The sequence below is a fragment of the Sinocyclocheilus anshuiensis genome, unplaced genomic scaffold (assembly GCF_001515605.1).
Source record: "Sinocyclocheilus anshuiensis isolate Anshui unplaced genomic scaffold, SAMN03320099.WGS_v1.1 scaffold1540, whole genome shotgun sequence".
In the NCBI taxonomy this organism is placed as follows: domain Eukaryota; kingdom Metazoa; phylum Chordata; class Actinopteri; order Cypriniformes; family Cyprinidae; genus Sinocyclocheilus; species Sinocyclocheilus anshuiensis.
This window is the reverse complement of record NW_015558654.1, coordinates 180241-202962: the sequence shown is the minus strand read 5'-3', so window position 1 is coordinate 202962 and position 22722 is coordinate 180241. Positions and strand designations below refer to the sequence as shown.

At 38.2% G+C, this 22722-nt stretch overlaps 3 protein-coding genes across 4 annotated transcripts in view; 1 reads left to right on the top strand and 2 right to left on the bottom strand.

Moving 5' to 3' along the window:
* hmgcll1 (3-hydroxymethyl-3-methylglutaryl-CoA lyase like 1) overlaps nucleotides 1-6780 on the top strand; it is a 22738-nt gene extending 15958 nt beyond the window's left edge. For both annotated transcript variants that reach the window (XM_016477151.1, XM_016477152.1), the window contains exons 8-9: nucleotides 5215-5340; nucleotides 6406-6780. In XM_016477151.1, the coding sequence (XP_016332637.1) occupies nucleotides 5215-5340; nucleotides 6406-6525 (246 nt within the window). In that variant the 3' untranslated portion in view covers nucleotides 6526-6780. The remainder of the gene's footprint in view (nucleotides 1-5214; nucleotides 5341-6405) is intronic.
* A 3610-nt stretch (nucleotides 6781-10390) lies between these two features.
* On the bottom strand, nucleotides 10391-17997 carry gfral (GDNF family receptor alpha like). The gene is made up of 9 exons (XM_016477142.1): nucleotides 17992-17997; nucleotides 17810-17912; nucleotides 15724-15876; nucleotides 14519-14575; nucleotides 14088-14415; nucleotides 11422-11669; nucleotides 11117-11311; nucleotides 10945-11029; nucleotides 10391-10598 (listed from the first exon to the last, which is right to left on the bottom strand). The coding sequence occupies exons 1-9, from the start codon at nucleotides 17995-17997 to the stop codon at nucleotides 10517-10519; spliced, it is 1257 nt and encodes a 418-aa protein (XP_016332628.1). The 3' UTR covers nucleotides 10391-10516.
* A 3135-nt stretch (nucleotides 17998-21132) lies between these two features.
* The window catches only part of hcrtr2 (hypocretin (orexin) receptor 2), a 37163-nt gene continuing 35573 nt past the window's right edge, over nucleotides 21133-22722 (bottom strand). Inside the window, exon 7 of the mRNA XM_016477140.1 lies at nucleotides 21133-21453. Coding sequence (XP_016332626.1) covers nucleotides 21284-21453 — 170 coding nt within the window. The 3' untranslated portion in view covers nucleotides 21133-21283. The remainder of the gene's footprint in view (nucleotides 21454-22722) is intronic.

Here is a 22722-nt window from a genome sequence, read left to right as displayed (position 1 = left end):
ACACCGTTGTCATGCCTGCCGGCCACGGCTCACTCAAGCCCGCCGGCCGCTCCGAAGACAAGCCCGTTGGCCGCGCCATTGTCAAGTCTGCCGGCCACGGCACCCACAAGCCCGCTGGCCGCTCCAGAGTCAAGTTTGCCGGCCACTCCGAAGTCGAGCCCGCCGGCCGTGGCTCCCCCAAGCCCGCCGGCCGCTCCCGAGTCAAACCCGCCGGCTGCCCCGGAGCTCGCTCCAGTGTCGGCTCCAGCCCCGGAGCTCGCTCCAGTGAGGGCTCCTGCTCCCGAGTATAGCCCACGGAGGGCTTCTGTTCCCGAGTATAGCCCACGGAGGGCTCCAGTCCCCTGTCATGGCCTCGGAACCCGTAAGCGTCCCCAAGTATTTTTTTGGAGTAGTGGGGCTCCAGCCATAGAGGCCGAGGCGGGGGCTGGGGCCGCGGCCTCGGAGGCTGCTTTGCCATGATCTCCTGAACTACCTGCTCCGCCATGGCTCCCCGAGCTCCCTGCTCCGCCATGGCTCCCAAGTCACCTGATCCGCCATGGCGCCCCGAACTGCCGGATCCGCCATGGATCCCAGAACGGCCGCCGCCCTGGAGGCCTTCCGTCCGGCAACCCTGCTCATAGAGGCCTCCAGAGCGCCCATCCCCCCTCCCCATTGGATGTTGTACGGCGCGGGACAGTACGGGCAGTTATGTCAGACTCTGGTCCGTGTATTGTGTGTGTTTTGCTCCTCATGTGCCTTTCTGTGTTTCCTTATTTGGTCATTTTCCTGTCCTTGTTTAGTTTAATTATGATTCCATTCAGCTGTGTTCTATTAATTACCCTTGTATTTAAGTTCCTGCCTATTCAGTTTCCCTTTTGTCTGGTCTACTCGTTACGTGGATGTATTTCCTGCTGTCTCCAGTGTTGATGTACCCTGTGTTCCCTGGATTAAAGACTGTTTTGGTATATTCCTCGTCTCCTCGCTGCTTAGTTCCTGTTATCCTCGTGTGTGTGTCGTGACAATTGTAACGCAAAAATGTAATGTTTTATTTAAACTAGAACTGAACTAATTATATTTGTTGTATTAAATGTGTTTTATCCTAAATAAAATTTAAATATAATTGTAAAACATAAAATTTAAGAAAAATGCATTTAATAAAAAATTATTTTCTTAATGTAAAACAGTAAGCATTACAGAAACCTACTGAGAATTACCATGGACTGTAATGGAAAACAACAACAAAAACAAATTAAAATTTTAAAATAAGTATTTGGAAGTATTTGAGAATTTGGAAGAAATCCGAATATCATAAAAACTACTTCACAATGTAAACAAACTGTCCTAAAAGCTTGTGGAGCTTGTGCCCTATAGCGAGAGGTTGGTGAAGATGTCGTTTGCTAGAATTTGAAGTGTGCGTTCTTTCCCCCGAGGCCTAAGGGCAGGTCAGCTCTCCCTAGTGCTGTCAGGCCAAACATGCGCTGGTCAGTTAGGGACCACATTTCTATGGACAATTCAAAACAAAATGAGGAAATTTGAAAGGTGTTTAGGATACCTTTACAACATTATTACAGCAATATGTTTTTTTTCTGTAAAGCTGCTTTGAAGCAATGTGCATAGTGGAAAGCCCTACAGTATATAAAGAAAATTAACTTATCTACACTCTGAATACAGACAGCTTCAGAAAGTTGAGTTTTATAGACATAGTAGTGGGTTTTAAACTTACTGTTATTTGAATTTGTCTCCCGAATGTATATGCATGTTGTTCAATCCCAATGGACTGAATGGGGCTCTCCTACATTATGTGCATACATGCAAGTTTACCCTCATGCACTAGCATGTCATACAAAGGAACTATTGTCATGCACACCCATGCCAGCACATCCGGTCAATAGAGGTGTTTACATGAGTCACATATATTCAGGTGGTACGCTCTTTACCTTGGCATTGAGACCGTGATCCCGAACCATAGAGGGCATTCATGCTGTAGGGCCCTATGAATTATAATTTCCATCTTTAAAATAAGTCATTTATTTTCTATTTTGTCTTTCAACAGATCACTCAGAAATCTGTTACCAAGGAAAAGCTGCGTCTTGCTTTCGTAGAGACAGCTTTATATATTTATTGCGTGAAAGCTCTGTTCCCAAATCGGAAAGCTGTCAGCACGCTGGGTTTCCCACAAACATAATCTCTTGTGGAAAAGTTAACTCCGTTTCACAGAAAACAGACCATTCTGCATTGTGCCTTTAGACGTCAGCTGAGGTGGTCATTGTTCATGTCAAATTCTAGCTTCCTCCAGAATTCCTCTAGCTTTCCGCCCACGCCTGCAACTATGCCACAGCCGTAGACAGGTCAAAACACGAAGGCTCTTGGGCCCACAACGTGATCTGTGATTTTAACACCACATCTGGTTTTCAAGCCAAGCTAAACTAATTGGACGGCTTCAATTAGGAGATCCTGAGCACTGTTTGCTGAACATCATGTCCTTGCACAGTATTCAGAGTCAACAAATCTGGAGCGAGTCCCTGTACGCTTTGGTCGGCTTCAGGCCCTCTGCCTTCTCACAGCGGGTGGACGCAGAAAGAGCTGGCGACGTAGCAAATTACCACTCCATGTTTACGCAACAAAGCGTCTGCCCTGCAGAATATCTTGCCCTGACGCAAAAAGTCAAAAGCCCATGTCTGGAAATCTGCAGTACAGTGCAAATCGGCATGGGTCCCTTTCCTCTCGCCAACAAAAACAACAATTACAAGCGACTCAGACGGCCCAGCTATGAAATAGGGCCTTGTTGCTGAGAAAAGCTAGCAATTAGGGGGCATTGTTCAGCAAAGGAAAGCAGCTTTTATTTTTTTAGTTAGTTTGCCATGCCCCAAAGGTCTGCATGTCCAGAATGCAACTTCTTATTGATATTCACTGATGCTATTTCGAGGTCAAAAGCAGGATAGGAGCGTTAATTCCACCGCTCTGTTGGATTCCATCCCCATTTCCCCCCTCCTGACATCTGGCTTTGCCTGGGAAGCTGGAAAACGTCTTTAATATTCTCATGACAGTCAAGACGACATATGGAAAACATTGTAATACCTTAATCTGCAATGCTTCTAAAGAGAGACAGAGAGCGAGCGAAAGAGAGAGAGAGAGAGGCCGGCAGATAGATGCTTGGCTTTCTAATTTGTAGGTTTCAGAAGTTCTTCTGGGTAGCCAGACGGCATATGAGACCAGAGACTCTTCGATATACATCACTCGCTTATTTTCCACACCTGCCAATGGCTAGTAAGTTAGACCTCCTGCAGGGAATATGCTGTCTACTGATTTAAAGTGGTAATTCAGCCCAAAATGTAAATGCTGTCATTTACACACCCTCACGTTGTTTCAAACCCATTTTTTTTCTTACTTGGAACACAAAGGGTGAATATTTGAAGAATGTCCTAGCCATGTCCTAGAATATCCATATGACTTCTGCAGTATATTCTAAATCCTCTGAAGCCATACGATAGCTTTTATTTGTGGGGTGGTTATTTTTTATTGTATTTTTGTAAATTGCTCTTTGAACTCAAAGAGTTGTTTGTCATATTGTGTGAACTGTTCACTGTGGGTCCCCATTTTGGTTAATTTAAAGCATGCATTGTAAACACAAAGTGATCCAGGTTAACTTTATTTCCCAGCCTAGGCTCAATGAAAAAGCATGCCTGTGGCAACATTTCTGCAAAATGATATTACGCTATTTTTTATTTATTTTATTTTTTTGCACATTTTGAGACATTTTTAAAGTGTAATGCCCAGTGAGTGGCACTAATAGCACATTTAGTTTTCTCTGAAATAGATGAATGTGTCAATGTTTAATATGTTGGTTATTGTAACAGTTTGCAAATTAAATAATGTAATTAATATTAATTTAAATAATATGGTGAGTGGCAGTAAAAGGTGTAAGTAAAACTGTAAGTTTTTGGTTGAGGCATGTTTTTCCAAAGAGCCAGTGTTGCTATTTCCACATTCACATTATTCCAAATAATTCCAAATAATTTAAACATTTAAAAATTTAAATATGCCTGTTATCGTAGAAATATCACAACACTTTTTTCTTGACTAGAAAAAGTGCAGCATTCAAAAGTCCTGTAATGTAACATAACATAACAATAACTGTGCTCAAATATACTTCTACTACTACTACTACTACTAATAATAATAATAATAAAAACAACAACAATGAAAGAGTAAATAGACAATGGAGTCCCTGTCACAGCTCAAAGTGAACCCCAATGCGATTTGAGCCCACTTTTAGGTCCTGAGTTTGGTTCTTTCAAGGAGAACATCTGTATGTATTGTAACTCATCTTTCATAAACTCAGGGAATCATATCAGCAGCTTGACAGAGTTTGTTGAAGTCCATTCGAGTTTGGTAACAGGCCTACGTCTAATCCTTTGCTAAGCAACATCTTCTGGGTGTTTGGTTTAGCGCTCCAATAAAAGTGCAGACGTGCAAGACTGGCCCAAAACGCGTCATTAATTCTCATATGGAGGCCAGACACTTGTGGTCCACTGTAAAAAATGCCTTTTTTCCACACCCTGTTAAAAAATCTACAGTTACTCTGATTATGAACATTGTGCAATCCAACCTGCCGCTGTGCGAGTTCATAGAGACAGTAGGCGCATTTACAGGTGATTATTTTTTCATATGTGTGAGCTGTATTTATTCAGGACCACTGAAGACTGAGGCATTGTACTCAAGGTTAAACCATAGTGCCTCTGCGTGATTAACATTGAATTATTATGTCGCCTTGGGTTCAAACGGTTCTCCTGTTTGCCAAAACCAAGTATCTTTCACATTAGGAAATCTGGTTTTGGAAAAGGGAGTGCTGTCCCACTAGAGGTCATTACAATTGTTATTTCCCATTTTGTGTTATCCCTTGCTCACATGAAACCTTGAAAGAACACATTTAATACATTAAAATAAATCTGATTTACCCTCATGTTTTCCTTAATATGTGATTAATATCCAGAGTAGAATTGCTGTAGCATCATATCCGGCTTCAAATAATGCCTGGTTAAATGGGACTTCAAATGCAATCCAACAGAAGGTAGAGATGCTCCATAGCGTACCAGATGTTCCGTCTATGCCAGTCTCCTGGAAAAAGAGTAACGTGAACACCTTGAGATAATGAACGCCATTGTTCTAAGGGTTTAACACCCCCTAGGTGTCGTAGGTTGGTTCTAACCGGCCTTTTTCATTTGTGTTTGGCAGATGGGGGTTTCTGTGGTCGACTCCTCGGTTGCAGGCCTCGGAGGATGCCCGTATGCCAAGGGAGCGTCTGGCAATGTTTCTACTGAGGATGTTTTATATATGCTACATGGCCTTGGAATTGAAACCGTAAGTCTCGGTTTTCTAGATTAATCACCGAGAATGTTACATTAATAAGCAATGACACTTTTGGGCACTTAAGTTACTCGAAAAATGTCTGAATGCCATTAGATGCAGAAAATCAAAGCAAATGGCATCTGCAGTTAAATACTGCACAAAGTGTTCTCAGAACTTCTATATTTTTTTTGCAGTGGTAATTTTTTTGTGGATATTTTATTTTTTTATTTTTTTTGAGTCACACTGTTAAAAAATTTACTGGTAATTTTTCCATTCGTTTCCATTAATTCTAAAACACAACACAGTGCAAAAACGAAACTACAGATAAAACACCTTTAAAAAATAAATGCGAAAAAATCTTTTGTATTAATACAGTACATTGTTCCCTATTTTCACAGATCTGTTTTAGAGTGCAGATCCCCTCACATGGGAATTCAGCATGCTAATAACATTTCTACAATTTGAATGCATCTTAATACTTTCTGTCTTCATTTTTGGGCAGTACGTCTACTGTATCATTTCAATTCTGGCCATCTCTTTGTGAAACATTTTGGACAACAATTCTGTTTAAATTAAATGCCACTTTCTCAGTTATTTTGTTACATCATGCTAAGACATGCACACATTTTTATGTTTGACTTTTGCATCCAAATACTTTCTGAGGCCACTGTATACGTTTATACACGCACTTTGACTACACTCCAAGTTTTTCCATTACTCAGTTTTTCCTGTTGTTGAATAAAATGTGGAAAACTGTTTTTGTCATAGTGTATAAAGTACACAACATTTACATGGGTGTGTGAGAGGGTGTCTGGAGGGTATTATTTGGGTAAAAATGTGCATACCAGTCCTGATATACCTGATATTCTGGTGGCAGCACGTTTGCAGTAATTATGTTCTACAGTTTCTCACACTTGTTTTTTTTTTAATCCACACCCTTTAACTGCCTCCTCTTCTTAATCCTCACACAGATAACATCTCAGGCTTCCAGTTTCTTTTGCTACTGTGCCCCCTGGTGTCTGTTGTGACTGGTAACTGTTGGTGGTGTTTGTGTTTGTGTTTGTGTTTGTGATGCAGGGGGTGGACCTGTTGAAAGTGATGGAAGCGGGAGAATTCATCTGCCAAGCCTTAAATCGAACAACTAACTCCAAGGTCAGCCAAGCTACTAAAAACATCCAGCCTTTTCATTCTAAGTGAAAATACATACAATGTGGTCCAAAAGTCTAAAACCACATTCATGTGCTGTAAACCTGCTTTCAGACTTTTGGCCTCTGCTAAATGCTTTTACTTTGATTGCCATTTTAAGAGCTGCTGATGCAGTATTTAATTAATAATATCTACAATATACTATATTGTGCCTATAACAGGAAACATGTGCATTGTACGCCAAAGAAATGAGCCCATGCCTTTTGTAGTTTCTGTCAAACAGAAAAAACTAAAAATAGAAAATGTGACTTGACATGAGGATGATGATGATGCCCTATCTGTGGGAGTATTTTTTTTCCCCTCACTGATTCATATATCCTGCTTAAAATCATTACGACCAGACTGCAGAGAGCGCAGTGGCAGAGTTCACAGCAGGTTCAGAGCACTATGTGCTTATTATCTTTCCTATCATAAACTGTCATTTCAACAGTATTAACAATACATCTACAAGATGCAAGTATTCAGTACACACATTTGTTAAAATGAATAACTGAAATAAAGAATCCTTTCACCAAGTAATGTAGCCTGATTGAATGCATGCTGTTTTAAGTCACATTAATATAGTCTGTGCATATGTGGACACACTTTATTTTAAGGTCAAATTTTTACTGTTAACTAACTATTAACTACAACTTTTGCCTCAACGAAGTCCTAAATTGCTGCTTATTAAAATAGTAAGGGGTAGAATTGAGAGATCTAAAATATGCAGAATAAGGCATTTATATTGCTTTATAAGTGCTAATAAACAGCCAATATGTTGCACGCTACTTAATAGTGAGAATTGGTCCTTAAAATAAAGTTACTTTTTTTAAAATATATTTGTAGGGGTCAAATCATTTATGCATTAACAATGTTTGATGTAAAATCTAAGAAAATGATCCTTATTGCTGTACTTTATTGTCTTTGCACTAAATCGCTTATTCTTGTCTTTGTACTAACATCACATATCTTTACCAATAAATGTTACTGCTTTTCAACCTGCCTTCATATAGTTGCCTATATACTGGGCATGTTTGGAAGCTATCATTTCTGGTTATTAAAGGTTTTCAGTTTATATGTAGTAAGATCAATAAAAACACTGTTTGGAATTTTGTGAATTTTTTAAAAGCGTTCATGCTTCAAGCTACGTTTGGCACTGATAGCTTCCAGTGTGCGTCTTTATATTTCTTTTGATCTAGTTTAAATACAGGTGGCATGTGCTGTGCGTAAACACATTTCACTTTATCTCTCGTGGTCTGGTTTATTTACTCTTCTCTCCAAGTGCTCTAATTGTTTTGGGAGAGTGTTAAAGCAGCACTCTGTTTGCCTGTATTACCTGTATTTGCGAAAGTAATAGATATTCAGGCCTTTTCACTCTCAAGCGAAAGAAAACAGATGGACGCAGCTGTTTATTACAGCACACTGCCATGACCTTGATCCCCAGGTGATTTAAAAAGTGAAGGCAAGGCCAAGCCTATTATAGAAAATGCAGTATTACATTGACATAGCAAAATGATGTGTAAATTTCATTTATTTTCTGCCCTATTCCATTGTTCTCCTTGTCTTTTTGTCTTTTAACACCTGTCCTCTTTTTCTCTCTCAATTTCTTCCCCTCTGTGGCTGTGTATTTCAAGCATTTACAATCAAAACCAAGGCTACATTCATGAGTTTGTGTGCCCATATAATCTTAGCATTAGTGGTAAGATTTGGCTTGATGTCTGCAATGGAGGGCTCAGAGAGACTATTCTACTCGAGCACCGATATCCTCGATATCACCGATATAAGATTAGATGGGCGTACTCCTCCCGAAATTACATTAATAACTTCACTTATTAACCCCTGCGGGGCTGTTTAGTTTTACTTGAAGCATAAATATGCACTGATGAGTCAAAACACTGTGACCGGTCACAGATGAAGCGAATATTGTTGATCATCTCCTAACAAGGCCGCATATTATGGTCTGGGTAGATTAGATGGTAAGCAAACAATCAGTTCTCGTAATCAGTGTGTTGGAGCAGGAATAAAGATCTGAGCGACTTTGACAATTGTCAAATTGCTATGGCAAGGCAACTGGTCAAAGTATGTCTGAAGATGCAAGGCTTCTGGGTTTTTCCCGGCCAGCAGCGGGGAGAATTTACCAACAGTTGTCTGAGGAGGGAAAAACCACAAACCGGCTACAGGGTTTCGGCAGCCAAGACTCATCGATGCACAAGGACAACGAAGGCTATCCCTTTTGCTCCGAGCCAACAGAAGGTTTACACTTTACTGTGGTCCGTGGAATATCTAGCAGGGATGAAAGGGTCTGATTGAAACACCTACTTAGAAACTGATATGACACTTCAGTGTGTACATGCATTTTATAAATAAGGCCCCTGAATTCAGTAATTAAGAGATTCGTGATTAATCGCATCCAAAATAAAAGTTTTTGTTTACATAATATATGCGTATACTGTGTATATTTATCATGTAAAAAAATACAAACACATGCATGTATATATTTAACAGATTTTAGCAAATGGCTGCAATATAACAAAGAGTGAAAAATTGAAGGGGGTCTGAATACTTTCCGTACCCACTGTATATAAAGAGTAAAAAAAAACATAAACGACACCCATTTTCTGTATTTTATGTTATACCACATTATTTTCTTAAAAGGTATAACCATGAATAGATACTGTAAGATTACCTTTTAAGATGTATTATAACTATGGCTACAGATATAAAAAATATAATTAATTAGAAAATGTATAATAATGCAGTGTATACATAGGGCTTAAACTAAACATGTTAGCTAAGAATATCCTAATGAAATATATACAGTGTGTTGTTGTAATAAAATAATAATATGAAATCTTCAATTTGTGAAAAATGAGTGGTGTAAACATGAAAAACCACGAAAAGGTTCGGTTTCAACACTGTTAAACCCTGTGTGATAAAAGTTTAACCACGAGGGGTAAGACAACTACTATGGTGAAATGTCTCGTTAATGTCAGTGGTGAAGTTCCTAATGATGATTTAGTGTGGTCCTGACACTGTGATTCGGGAAACACATCATTAGACTTAAAAACATCTGGATGGAGGTGTTGAGTGTCGGTAGGAATGGGGACGAGACAGACTGATGCACCATGATGGATATCAGATGTGCTGAATAAGACAAGAGCATGTCCTCTTATCAGAGGCTTTCCTCATGCTGGCTATTCATCTTCCACAACGTATTAAAGATAAATGAGAGAACTGATATCAGAAATGCTGAATGTTGCTCATTAACACTTTATTTTTAGTTTATGCCCTGAAACAGAATCAGATTAGTACATTACACAAGAGTATTACTTCTCATCTATTACAAGCTTTTATTTTGTTTTTATTTATTTTCCCTTTTTGCACTGAGGTCTGAAACTCACTATATATCTTCAGAACAATGGCCGCCTATATGTCACATGATCAAGGAAAATTTCATTCTTCATATTTTGACACCTACCAAGTAATAAAGCTTATGACAATAATACCAAATGACCACAATTTTGAAATAATAATGATAATAATAATAAAACCTTTGGGACGTTCTGGTCAACTATCAGTATCCATGTACAAATCATTATCTCCACTTTTCACAATCCCATCAATACCATGTGAATAAAATCAAGTTCCACACTACTTTTTCTGTTTTTCATCCAATATAAATAATATATCAGAGCATCAGTCAGAGCAAAAGCAATCCCTTCTTTTAAACCTTAATTGTGGCTTGATAGAAAGCAAAATGGTATTTATTAAATATATTTAAAATATTAAATATTTTATAAGGATATTTAAAATTCACAGTGAAAGATATACCTACAATGTGCAAAGAATCATAAATATCACTGCCACTTAACCCCTTCTCAAGCACCACCCATTTTAGCATGGAGACATAAATGACATACGCAAAAGATCAAGTATGAGTGTAATGTTTGAAAGTGAAACAATAATAATCTAAGGCCGTCGGCGATCATTGCGTCTTAACAGGTTAAATAATAACAGATGACAACATCAGGGACTTTGACTGATGGGTCTCAAAAGTTGGTTTACCAGCAGCTTGGTGTATTCTCCTACAAGAAAAGCCATTAAATCATTATTAAAACATTAGTCACACTTTATTTTAAGGTCCAATTCACGCTATTAACAAACCATTAACTACGAGTTTTGACAAACTCCTAATTTGCTGCTTATTGATAGTTAAAGTAAGGCAGTTGTTAAGTTTAGGTATTGGGTAGGATTAGGGATGTAGAGTGTGGTCATGCAGAATATGTGCTTTATAAGCACTAATAAACAGCCAATATGTTAATAATAGGCATGCTAATAAGCAACTAGTTAATCATGAGAATTGGTCCCTACACTAAAGTTTTGCCAAAACATCTACATAATTTGGTATGCATTACAATAATGACAACTTACCAAAGTCTGTGCAAAACCAGACTGACCACAAACAATACCACCACCATTAACGCAGAGATGTATATCAGTATGTAAAACAGTTGATCTGGTGTAAACAAAGACAATACATTAGTAATACTTCAGCAATAATGTAATGAAAAAGGAAAAGTGCACTTAAAGTGCATCAACTCACCACTCAACCACTGCTGCTTAACGCTCGATTCATTGGTTGGTCGTTGCCCATTGCTTGAATCATCCAATTGTCCATGTTGGACATTTTCACCACTTAACCACTGCTGTTCAGTGCTTGTTTTACTGCTTGGTTGTTGCCCAGTGTTTAATTCATGGGATTCTTCATGTCGGAAATTTTCTTTGGTCCCTGAGAGCGCTATGATTTGAATGGTTAAATCAGAATACATCAATCAGAATGAGACTACGCCAGCAGTACTTGCAAATGCCCAGTAGATAAATTAGCCAGCAACCTCTGAAAGTACTCACTGAAGAGGGACTTGTCCTGGAAAATGTGTTTTAGCTCATTGCACTTATATTGATCATGATGATGTAATCCATCACAAGTGCATGGATGATGAAGTATCGAACCCATTGTTTCCACAAATGCCACCCTGCATTGGAGGTCGTGCCCAAGAAAGAAGTCGGGGTCCAGACGACTTAGCCATTCACTGGTCGTTTCATGCGCAGATTCCTTTTCGCCAAAACATTTGGAGAGATAACTGCTAAATATCTGCCTGTGAATAGTAAAGAGTTGTTGTTGTTTTTATCAGCAGCAGTCTATATAAATCCTGTGTGCCAGTATTGCTACAACGCCTCTTAACTACTTAACGAAATCTTTTCCAGTCAACTGGAAAGACCATGATGGTCAACCAGCTTCATCATCTGGGGAACAGCACATCTATACACTCTCACACACTCTCAACATTTGAGTATTTTGCTAATTTGGCTATTTAGCTTTAGTAATTTAGCTGATTTGTGGCGGATTTGTGTGAATTTGTACCTTCTCATTCATACATTCTGACCAGTTGACTACTTTTTTGGTAGACTACTTAGTTAAATTTACTAGTGTAGTGCTTATCACAATAGTTACTGTTCCAATGCAGCAGTGAAAGCCAGATACATATTAACATATTAATAGGCATATCACCCAATATGTTAGTTCACCCAAAAATGAAAATTCTGTCATTAATTACTCACCCTCATGTCGTTCTAAACCCGTAAGACTTAAGTTAAGTTCATCTTTGGAACACAAATTAAGATATTTTTGATTAATTCTCAGAGCTCTCAGACCCTCCCATAGACAGCAATGTAATTACCACGATCAAGGTCCAGAAACGTAGCAAGGAGATCAGTAAAGTAATCCATGTGACATCAAGGGTTCAACCGTAATTTTACGAAGCTACGAGAATACTTTTTGTACGCAAAGAAAACAAAAATAACGACTTTATTCAACAATTCGTCTCTTCGTCTCCTCCGCATCACCCTGGTGCCATTTTGGAGAATATCCACTGAACGTAAACAGCTTATGCTATTCTGTGTCAGCTGCGTCACGCGGATACGTTTTCTACGTTGTTTACACTTTGATTTGAACGAAAACAACGTATCCGCATGTCTCAGCTGACACAGAATAGCATACACTGTTTACGGTCAGTGGATACTCTCCAAAATAGCGCTATCGTGACACGGAGGAGACGAATTGTTGAATAAAGTCGTTATTTTTGTTTTCTTTGCGTACAAAAAGTATTCTCGTAGCTTCGTAATTAGCTTCATAAAATTACGGTTGAACCCCTGATGTCACATGGATTATTTTACCGATCTCCTTGCTACGTTTCTGTGCCTTGATCGTGGTAATTACCTTGCTGTCTATGGGAGGGTCAGAGAGTTAATCAAGAATTAATCAAAAATATCTTCATTTGTGTTCTGAAGATGAACAAAGGTCTTATGGGTTTAGAACGACATGAGGGTAAGTAATTAATGACATAATTTTCATTTTTGGGTGAACTAACCCTTTAAAATAAAGATTTTAAAAGGCTTTCAGTTTTTACCAAAGAATGTTTCAGTAACCAGTTCTTAAAAGAGCCCTTTTCTACTATAAAGAACCTGGAAAGGTTCTATGGATGTTAAAGATTCTTCACAGAACCGTAGATTCCAAAAAAGAACCTTTATTTTAAAGAGAGCGCCGACTGAACCAGCCTTTGCAGGCAACTAACTAGGTTTGGAACTGGCTCAAATTGTAGCACATTATCGTGAAGTTCCTGTTTGAGCCTCTATACAGTGTCAAGCCCCATAGTTTCTTGCTCTTGGCTTATTTCTTCCACTGGGTATTACACCGGCTGTAATCATTTTTCTGTTCGTGGCTTTCCTTGATCCTGGTAGAGTAGACTACAATGCCGGCTGTTCTGACTCACACACTGTAAGTACGTTTTTTTATATTTAAAGAATTTGCCACTGATGATTCAAACGAGTTTTTTGGGCAGTGTAGAGTAGCACTTGTTTGTCATTTCTCCGATCACAAATGCAGAAATGGTTTTATGTTACACTCCGGCCGGAAAGGGCATCACAATATGGTAAGGGGCATAACATTTCCGTCACACGCTTGAGGTATTCGGTCAATCACAACGCACTGGATAGCTGGCCAATCAGAGCACACCTCGCTTGTCAGACCGATGAGCTTTGTAAAAATCGTCGCGTTTCAGAAAGGCGGGGCATAGAGGAGAAACAATAATGTACAGCATGTGGAAAATAATGTGTTTTTTTAACCTTAAACCGCATAAACGCATTTCATTACACCAAATACACCAAATAATTTTCTTTTTAGCAGCATCATATGACCCCTTTAATGCCTTATTCTGTTTTATTCAAACCCTAAACTTAACAACTACCTTACTGACTATTAATCAGCAGCAAATTAAGAATTTATTGAGGCATAAGTTGTAGTTAATAGCTAGTTAATGGTGAAAATTGGTCCCCTAACTAAAGTGACTGAAACTTCCAAAGAGGAACCATGTGATTTTTTCCCCCCAAACCAGTTACGCACAAATGCAGCCCAACAAAACCCTGGCCTATAACTGGTTTATAGAAATGATGATTTATAAGCATTTCCTGTTGTAAAACATTTTGTCAATGCTTTGTCTTCAATGTTGAGGGCTAACCTGCACAATGTATCTTCAGAGCAGCTGTCCAGTGCCTCCAGGCAGGTCCAGGGTGTCTGCAACCGGTCACTCGCACAGGATCCAGAGTGTAGAGAGGCTTTCATCTGCTGGCATTCCTGGTCTTCTCTATCACAGTCACAGAACACCAGTTTCTCAGCCACATTGTGAGGAAGAGCCGAGTAGAACTGCCTCAATGCCTCTCTGCACTGACTTGGGTTGCACTGGTAGGCGTTGCATTCCTGGACAAATGGTACCAGTCGGCTGTTACAGGATTTCTCCCCAAGACAAGCCACTATTTCTTCAAGACAGGATTGATTGTTGTGGTGTCCTGGATTGAGGGAATGAGAGTGTACAATGAGGGAAACACAGCATGCAGGCAGTTATGAGTTTCCAAAAGGCTTTGGTGTACAGTGTAGAGACCAAGGACTTACCATGTTCTTTGTGATCGCTGGCTTGCCATTCTGCCTCAAGTTGCTTGTTTTTTGGAGCTGGAAAACAATAAAGTAATAGTAATAATAGTAATAAAAGTAATAGCTTAATTCTATTTTACAATGTGCCACAGTCAGGAAAAACATGTAGTCTCACTTGTGACATGCAATCAGTTACTACAGACACAAACCACATTAGTAAACACAAGTACAAAAAAAAATCCCATTTGCAATAGTACACTTACAGTACTATGTCGTCTTACAGTACTAGTGTAGACTATGTCGTAGAAATTGCATAGCATAACTGCTCAATGTGGGCAAAAAGGCATTAAGAAATTATAAAAAAATTAACAGTATCAATTTCTACTTCACCCAAAAGTGAAAATTCTGTGAAGTTAAAAAAATTATCATGTCATTTCAAAAGAATCCAACTTTGGTTAAACTTAGAAACATAAATTAAAATATTTTTTATGAAATCTGCAAGGTTTCTGTCACCCAAAAAATAGTAGATCCAAATGGCGTCCTAAAATGAATCTGAATCCAAATGGATCGACCGGTTTAATCCAAGTCTTGCGAAGAGATACGATCACTTTATGTGATGAACAGATTTAATTAAGGCTTTCAATTAGATTTCAGCAAAGATCGACACACACATACATAATGCACATCACATCTGGTAAACATGGAAGTTCAAACATGGTTGCGTGATGCAAAAGAACCAAAGAGGTCTATTCAAGCATGTGGCGCACCAGCTTCCATGTCTACCATATGTGATGCCCTGTATGCATGTGTATTAATATGTGCATAAAAGTCTAAAATAAATCTGTCAATCATATAAAGTGAATGTTACTCTTTATTACTTTTTGTTGGATCCTCTGTGTTTTGGTTGAACGCTCTTTCAGTGGAGGGACAGAAACTTCTTGGGTTTCAGTAAAAGGTTCAGTTTTGAAGATTATCCGAAGTCTTATAGGTTTGGAACATCATTAGAGTGAGTAAATTATCTCAGAATTTTCCTTTTTTTTTTTTTTTTTGGCTGAACTATCCCTTTAAGTATGTTACTATACATGCAATTTTTGTTTCATTTACAAGCAAACTTAGGGCCAAGTCAAAATTGGCTGTGGTAACTGACAGCATGCCATAGATGTAGAACCTAGCTTTTTGTCATATTTGCATTATTGATATTGCTGTATTGAATGTGTGTGGCATACCCCAGTGATGCTGGCACTGAGAGTACAGCTGCTGTAGAGTGCTGCATGGATCCGGTCCAGAACACATGCACTGTCCCAATGCAGGTGAGCGGCTGAACATCATCTGAAGAGTGGCGTTACAGACCTTTGCGTCAGTCATGTGGCAGCCTCCATCTTTCCACAGAGATGAAAAGAGACAGCAGCAAAGCAGCCTTTACTAGAGGCACTTTCAACGTCACCGCTTTGAAATGAGCGTACCATCAACTTTTAACGAGTGAACTCTATTCATCTGCATCTCAATTTGTGCATGAATTTTTAATAGCTGAGGTTAATGGCTATTGTGTGATTGTTTATAAAGCATTTAATCATTTAATTGGTCCTTAAATTGATCCATAAGATGTCTACAATTGTCTTTGAGTTTTAAAGTGCACTATGGTTTTCCAAAACGTTATTATGGTCACATGTTAAAATATATCAACACGACAGCCAATATCATATGTGAATATGGACTGATGATCCCATATATTGTTTTCTCGTTTGCTTCCCTGAGGCCAGACTGTGCTTCTCCCTCTCTCTCTCTCTCTCTCTCTCTCTCTCTCTCTCTCTCTCCCTTTCTTGCATTCAGACACTACCAACAAACAACTTCAATGTCCCCTCAAGCAAGACCTTTCTTCTTCCCTGGATGGACATATGGCCTCAGTTTGAGTCGTGCAGTTTGCTCAAGGCTATTGCACTTAAATCCAATTACTGCCAACACAGTGATGAGACAATTCACAAGTTAGAGGAGACAGGTATTGCTGACAGCGTTTTCTTTGTTAAATATCTTTGTCAAAATGAACATTAAGATAACCCAACTCACCTGAAATGGCAGCATGGTGGATTTAAAGTGGGAAAAGTCATGCACAGTGGGGCTGTTTTATGTGTGTTTGTCTGTGCATATAGAAATAATTTGCTATAAATTATTCATTATTCTTATATTAAACGCCACGTGGCACCCGAAACCTTTAAACCAGTATGCAAACCGCCCCCACTCACACTCTTTTGTGACAAATTGAAAAGTTGTCTTCACCTTGAAAGGTTTTAATTTTTAATGCCTTGACAGAATCAACTCGTCTGGATCAAGAGGGCAAACATTCAATTTGACATTTTTTGTGAGAGCAGTTATTAACCCAACGCGACCAGCCAGCCTCGGTCCTAATCCCGTTAAACAAAAAATAATTGGTTGCATTATGGATGGCATCTGGTTTGCTTCATAGAAGTTTAAATATAAGAACTCTGTACCTTTAAAATTGCGGATATTTCTGAGAACAGCCTGTTCGCTTCTGCAGAAGTGTGGAGAAACACAAGCATCCATGTGTGCAATGCAGTCTGTAGTTCTTGATGTGTCAACGTAAAATAGCTGATACAGCAAATGAGACGCTGGAAGGGAAAATAACATTCATAATTGGCTCGTCCTGACATCAGTTTAATGCAATGAGAAATTACATTCTACCTGTTCAGCATGGATGCACATAATAGTCTCACACATTTCAAAGACACTAGGGTCCAAAAGTTTTGTAAAAACGCTTTCTTTGAAAATATTATTTTCTAATTTTTCCTATTACAATTTATAAGCATAAGAAACTGTGTGAAAACCTGACTTGAATTTTAGAATGTCCTGTAGTGTACGTGATGTTTCACTTGAGCAGGTAGAACAAAACCTCATGATCCAAATCATGCATTACCATTATGAGAATGTTTTAAAGAGCATCTTTAGCTTTGGTGGAAGAAAGGGAATCTGGCCTTTGTACAAAGGAATTACAGTCAGTCTCACAAATTTGACATTATAGTCTAAATTTATTTTTTTAATTCCCCAGATTCTAAACCGTTCTTTTCAAAAGTACATTGTATTGCACATGTTATTGCACTTACGCCTTAATAAGAACAGATCAATTTGATTTCACTTTATTTTAGACCACTTCACTCCAAGAGCAATAGAAACACTTGGCAAATGTTCAGGCACAAATGAAAAATCAATTTCATTAACTCCATGAGAAGAACTTCCAAGATCAATGAAGCGTTGAACTGCTAAAAGCTGACTAATCCTTAAAATAGATCCTCTACTTACCAATGAGAAATGCTGCTCTCATGGCCTTCATGTGGTGTGACGGTGTTGGTGGAGTATCGGTGTTAAGCACCTGTGCGAGTGAACAGCTCCGCTTCAGCGCGCTCTGTTCACCCCAGTGTGACGTCACGGTGCTGATGAATGATCCCTCTCAGGTGCGTCGCTCTGCTGTGAATGTCACTCACCTGCATGGCTCACTGCTGCACCATGTAGTTCTCGGGTCAGCTGATATCCCAGCCATATGTAGCTGTGTCTTTGATGTAGGCTAATATTAAAGAACTGTTGAATTGTTTTATAATATATAAAATAAATCATTAACTATTACTGTAGTAGTTAAAATTAAACAGATATCACTAACCTTAGTTACAAGCAAGTCCTGACTGTTGGCTGCCCTAGTAAAAAAAGTAATATATTTAAAATACATTTAGACTAAGTACAGTTCAAATACATATTTAGTGACATATCGCTGGAGACTTACTGATGTGAAAATTATAATTATACTTTATTTGGAGTTCTACTTGTGCACAATGCACATTAGTATTAAGCCTAAAATGTGTTTTAATGTCACTATTGATGAGGATTGTATGATCTTTGAATAATATCAGCCTTTAAATGCAATATATTTAAAGTGTACCTTGCAATGGTTCCACTTTAGCACAATCAAATATAGTTCAGTATATTTTTAGTTAGACCTTATTCCACACAATTAAAGTGCATTAAGCACAAAATTCTCAAAATCATAATAAAATCAGTCGTTCCAATTTAGCAGACTTTAAGCATACCAGTTTAGTATACTAAACGTACTATTGCGGGGTATTTTAATAAAGTACATAAATATGTAAATATGTATAAATCTATTTCTACACTTATTTTTCACTTGACTTGGGTATGTAGTTTAAAATAGTGTTGTATTGATGAGGATTGTATGATCTTTGAATAATATCAGCCTTTAAATGCAATATATTTAAAGTGTACCTTGCAATGGTTCCACTTTAGCACAATCAAATATAGTTCAGTATATTTTTAGTTAGACCTTATTCCACACAATTAAAGTGCATTAAGCACAAAATTCTCAAAATCATAATAAAATCAGTCGTTCCAATTTAGCAGACTTTAAGCATACCAGTTTAGTATACTAACAGTACTATTGCGGGGTATTTTAATTAAGTACATAAATATGTAAATATGTATAAATCTATTTCTACACTTATTTTTCACTTCACTTGGGTATGTAGTTTAAAATAGTGTTGGGCAATAGTTGCACTACAAATATTAAAGCTATGAACATCAGGATAATGTTGAAACTCACTACAGTGTTTCATTTTCCCTGATATTTCGGCTTCTTCTGTCAGAAGTTTACAATCAGAAATAAGAATCAAAATTGATTAGATCAGTGTTGAAATTCGGAACAACAGCACTCTTGCTCTTGTGATATTGCTTCATTTCATTCTAAACATAACCCTCAGACATTTCTTTTTGCATTTTCAGACTTTAACTAAGATTTGTTTAATAAACTAACTTATACTGCACTTTCTGTAAAACGTCTTTTACTAGCTACTTTCACTGTTTTACATGTATTAATTTAGCGGACACTAATTCAAAGCAATTTATAAATAAGAAAGGTTATTCTGTATGCAATATATTCCTGCAGAATAGCTTTTTGAGCAGATGGCAGGACATTGGCTCTCTGTATGCTTTTTTTATTTTATTTTTTTAGAAGTTAGCAGGCAGCTAAAAGAAGTGCTTCTGAAAAAATATAGTGAAAAAAATCGAGTTACAAAGTAGAATTATATCACTCAATTATTTATAACAATGGCATGAAAAGGCATGAAAACCGTGAAAAGAACAGCTCAGACCATCGTATATTTCCACGCTGGTTCATTATATTTTATGCACATTAGTGCTAGTTTAGTGCTGGCAAAACATTCACAATTACTTGTGTTGCTATTGTTTATTTATATTTGGATCGCACCTACATAGACAAAAGCAATTCACTTTCTTTTTCTGTGTAAACACTGTTTAAAAGTCAGCATGTATGAAAATAATTTACATATTTGCAAACTAAAGCAATTAGCAAAAATGATGAATGGCTTTGTAGTGTATTTTTGAAGGAAAATTGGAATCCATATATACAAACATAATTTCAAACACATCAACATTCAGTCTATTTATGTATAAATGTCATAAGTAGCAGCACACATTTTGAATAAATTACACAAGTCCTCAAAGCAAGCACCTGAGAGATAACAACATCCTAAGTAGTTCAATGCCCTGCTGTTCACCTGTCTGTGCTTGTGAGGTGTACAACACTTGAACAAAGATGCATTATTGTGCCATTGTTCGGCTATATGGCTCTGTAATCATCTGACTAATAATAGTCACGACAGCCAGTGCTCCAGGCTTCCTGACTCAACAAGCAAATAATTACTGCTGGACTGTGCAAAACGTCAAAACAACTCCATTAGAAATAAATGCAAACACCACACGACACAGATGCCTAATACTGGAAATAAAACAGACTTTTATCTGCAAGCATCTAACTGTAGAAATGTACACTAAGTGAACAATCATCATTTTTTTTGAGTAACTGACTGAGACTAAATTAGAGTGAACTGTTCCTGAAAAGATGACAAAAGTATTCTTATAGAGAAACGTTACAAATTATACATACTTTAAACATGGGACAAAAATAAATATATATATATATTCAGACAATATCCATTTTGTTCATAAGTACTTGAAGCAGTTGATGCATGCATTGTGTAAAGTGCGGCCTGTTCTCTGCAGTCTGCACCGTTAGGGGCTTAATTCCAAAAATACTGTTTGATTTCAAACAGGCTTCCTGAATGCATCTGTCAAACAAAGAGTACCATCCAAAATTCACATGACTGGTGAGCCAGTCTCACTGAGTTCAGCTGGTTAGGATGCTCAAACAAACAATGTTTCAGTGGTGCTGCAGTCTTTACACTTCTCTGATAACTCGCAGATTACTTACTTATAGTTGTCTCTACATAGGATGTGATAGGAGAAAGTGTTTTAACACCGCAAAAACGAAACACATCACCTTTAAAAGTGATTTATTTTTTTGTGCTTCCCTTCTATATCGCCATTGGCTTTCAATCTTGAGTTGAAGAATGCAGCCTCACATCAACGATGTGTTTCAGAGCCATGCCATTATTTTCATGCACATCATCTCTGGGGATTGTGGGGTAAATCACCTGTTGTGGTGAGCAGAAAAATAACCCCTTGGCTAAAAATTCCAATTCCACTGAAGCTTCATGTGCTCTTACGCTAGACACAGTGTCATTTTCAAAAAGTGTGGGTAATTCACAGGAGCTAATAGGTCTATTCAATCCTTCCATCTGTAAGTCTCGCAGGTCAAAACATACGTGCCGTCTGTGTTCTTCTAACCGGCGGCGGTGACTGGTGAAGTGGCAGCCCGCAGGATTAACCCAGCAACCCCTTCTCATGATGGAGCTACACAGCCTGGTCAGATATCCTAGAGATGTTGTCAAAGTTGTTTACTTGGGTAGACAGAGATTTGCGGCTATCTGTGCTGGTTCTCGCTCTGACTCTCTCCTGGTGTGTCTCATCTGTACCGCAGCAATGACAGATGAACGCTGCTTTGAACTCCTCTCGAAATTTACCTGCGAGGAAAAATATTCAGGATTTGATTTAAAACGTCAAATTAACCTTAAGCCTTTTAATAATCCATTTAAATCCAAATTTTTCAGAGATAAGTGAGCACATGCTGTGGATTAAACCTTGTCAAACGTCATTCCCAAATGAACATCAGTTAGATTAGAACACCCACACTTGTGTACACAGTGTGCTACTTAATTAACGTTATTTTATTTACATTCGCAACTGTGATAACTGACAGGTTCACATGGCCTGTGGGTATGCTTATACAAGTCACAACAAATGACAGACCGATAAAGGACAGTCTTTATACTTCAACATAAACATCATCTTTCAGAAAGAGCAACCTGGAAATGCCTCTAGTCATGTCAGCACATCACCTATTTTAAAATGCTTTTTTTTTATGCACTCTCAGAACAAAAATTGGAAAAACTGTACTTCTGTCAGGACGACTATCGTCAAAGATGATTGACAATTAGCATACAGTTTGGATTGGCGGTATGGTTCTGTTCTGGGCAAGAACTCCCTGTGCATCCATGCAGCCTAGCATGGATGAGAGCAGGGAGAGCAGCGATAAACCCCCCCTGGGTAAACAGAACAGAACCAACATAAATGTATTGCAGATATTGTTAAAGTTCAATAATGTTATGTACACATTTTAGAATTAGTCTGATTCAAAGGAGAATCAGAAGGCTGAATCCTGACTGACAGAGGAGGAGCTGGGGATGGAGGAGGGTAATTAGCTATTGAGCAATGTGAAAACTGCTGATAATACTGAGGGACCTTATATATGAATGCTTAGATAGGTGTCGTATTCCTATAGGTTGATGGGGATCAGCTGAGAGTCAGCTAATGCGAGCTTGACTAACGTGACCTGCCAGAACTAACGCTACGCTAGATTTTTAGGAGTAGAACAGCTTATCATTGGGGCAGTATGACAAAAAGGATTATTTTGATTAGAAAAAAAAAACATCAGCAACTCTTTTCAGACTTTTCAAATTCAACCCAAACTTTTTGTCCACTGTGTGACTGGAGGTATAAAATGTATTAATGCATCTTCAGTAGGCGCACTAAATCTTCCACACTGCTCTAAATGATGTCTAAAGCATCCTTGACCAGGTAATGAAATACTCAGTATTATCAAACCTGTGCACAAAGAGAATATTGCAATGCTAATGAAGAAATAATTAGCGTGCTGGTTTGGAATGAAAAGGTGCAGGATGTTTCTGGAGGGCAAATGGCATTTCAAAGCTTTGTGTTTGCAGGCAGTGTAG

What these genes read in the sequence shown, in the direction of transcription:
- gfral (XM_016477142.1), bottom strand. An exon ending in CAGCGATCACAAAGAACATG is followed by an intron (nt 14,416 to 14,518) that starts GTAAGTCCTTGG and finishes CCCTCAATCCAG; the next exon opens with GACACCACAACAATCAATCC. An exon ending in CCAGGACAAGTCCCTCTTCA is followed by an intron (nt 11,312 to 11,421) that starts GTGAGTACTTTC and finishes TTCAAATCATAG; the next exon opens with CGCTCTCAGGGACCAAAGAA.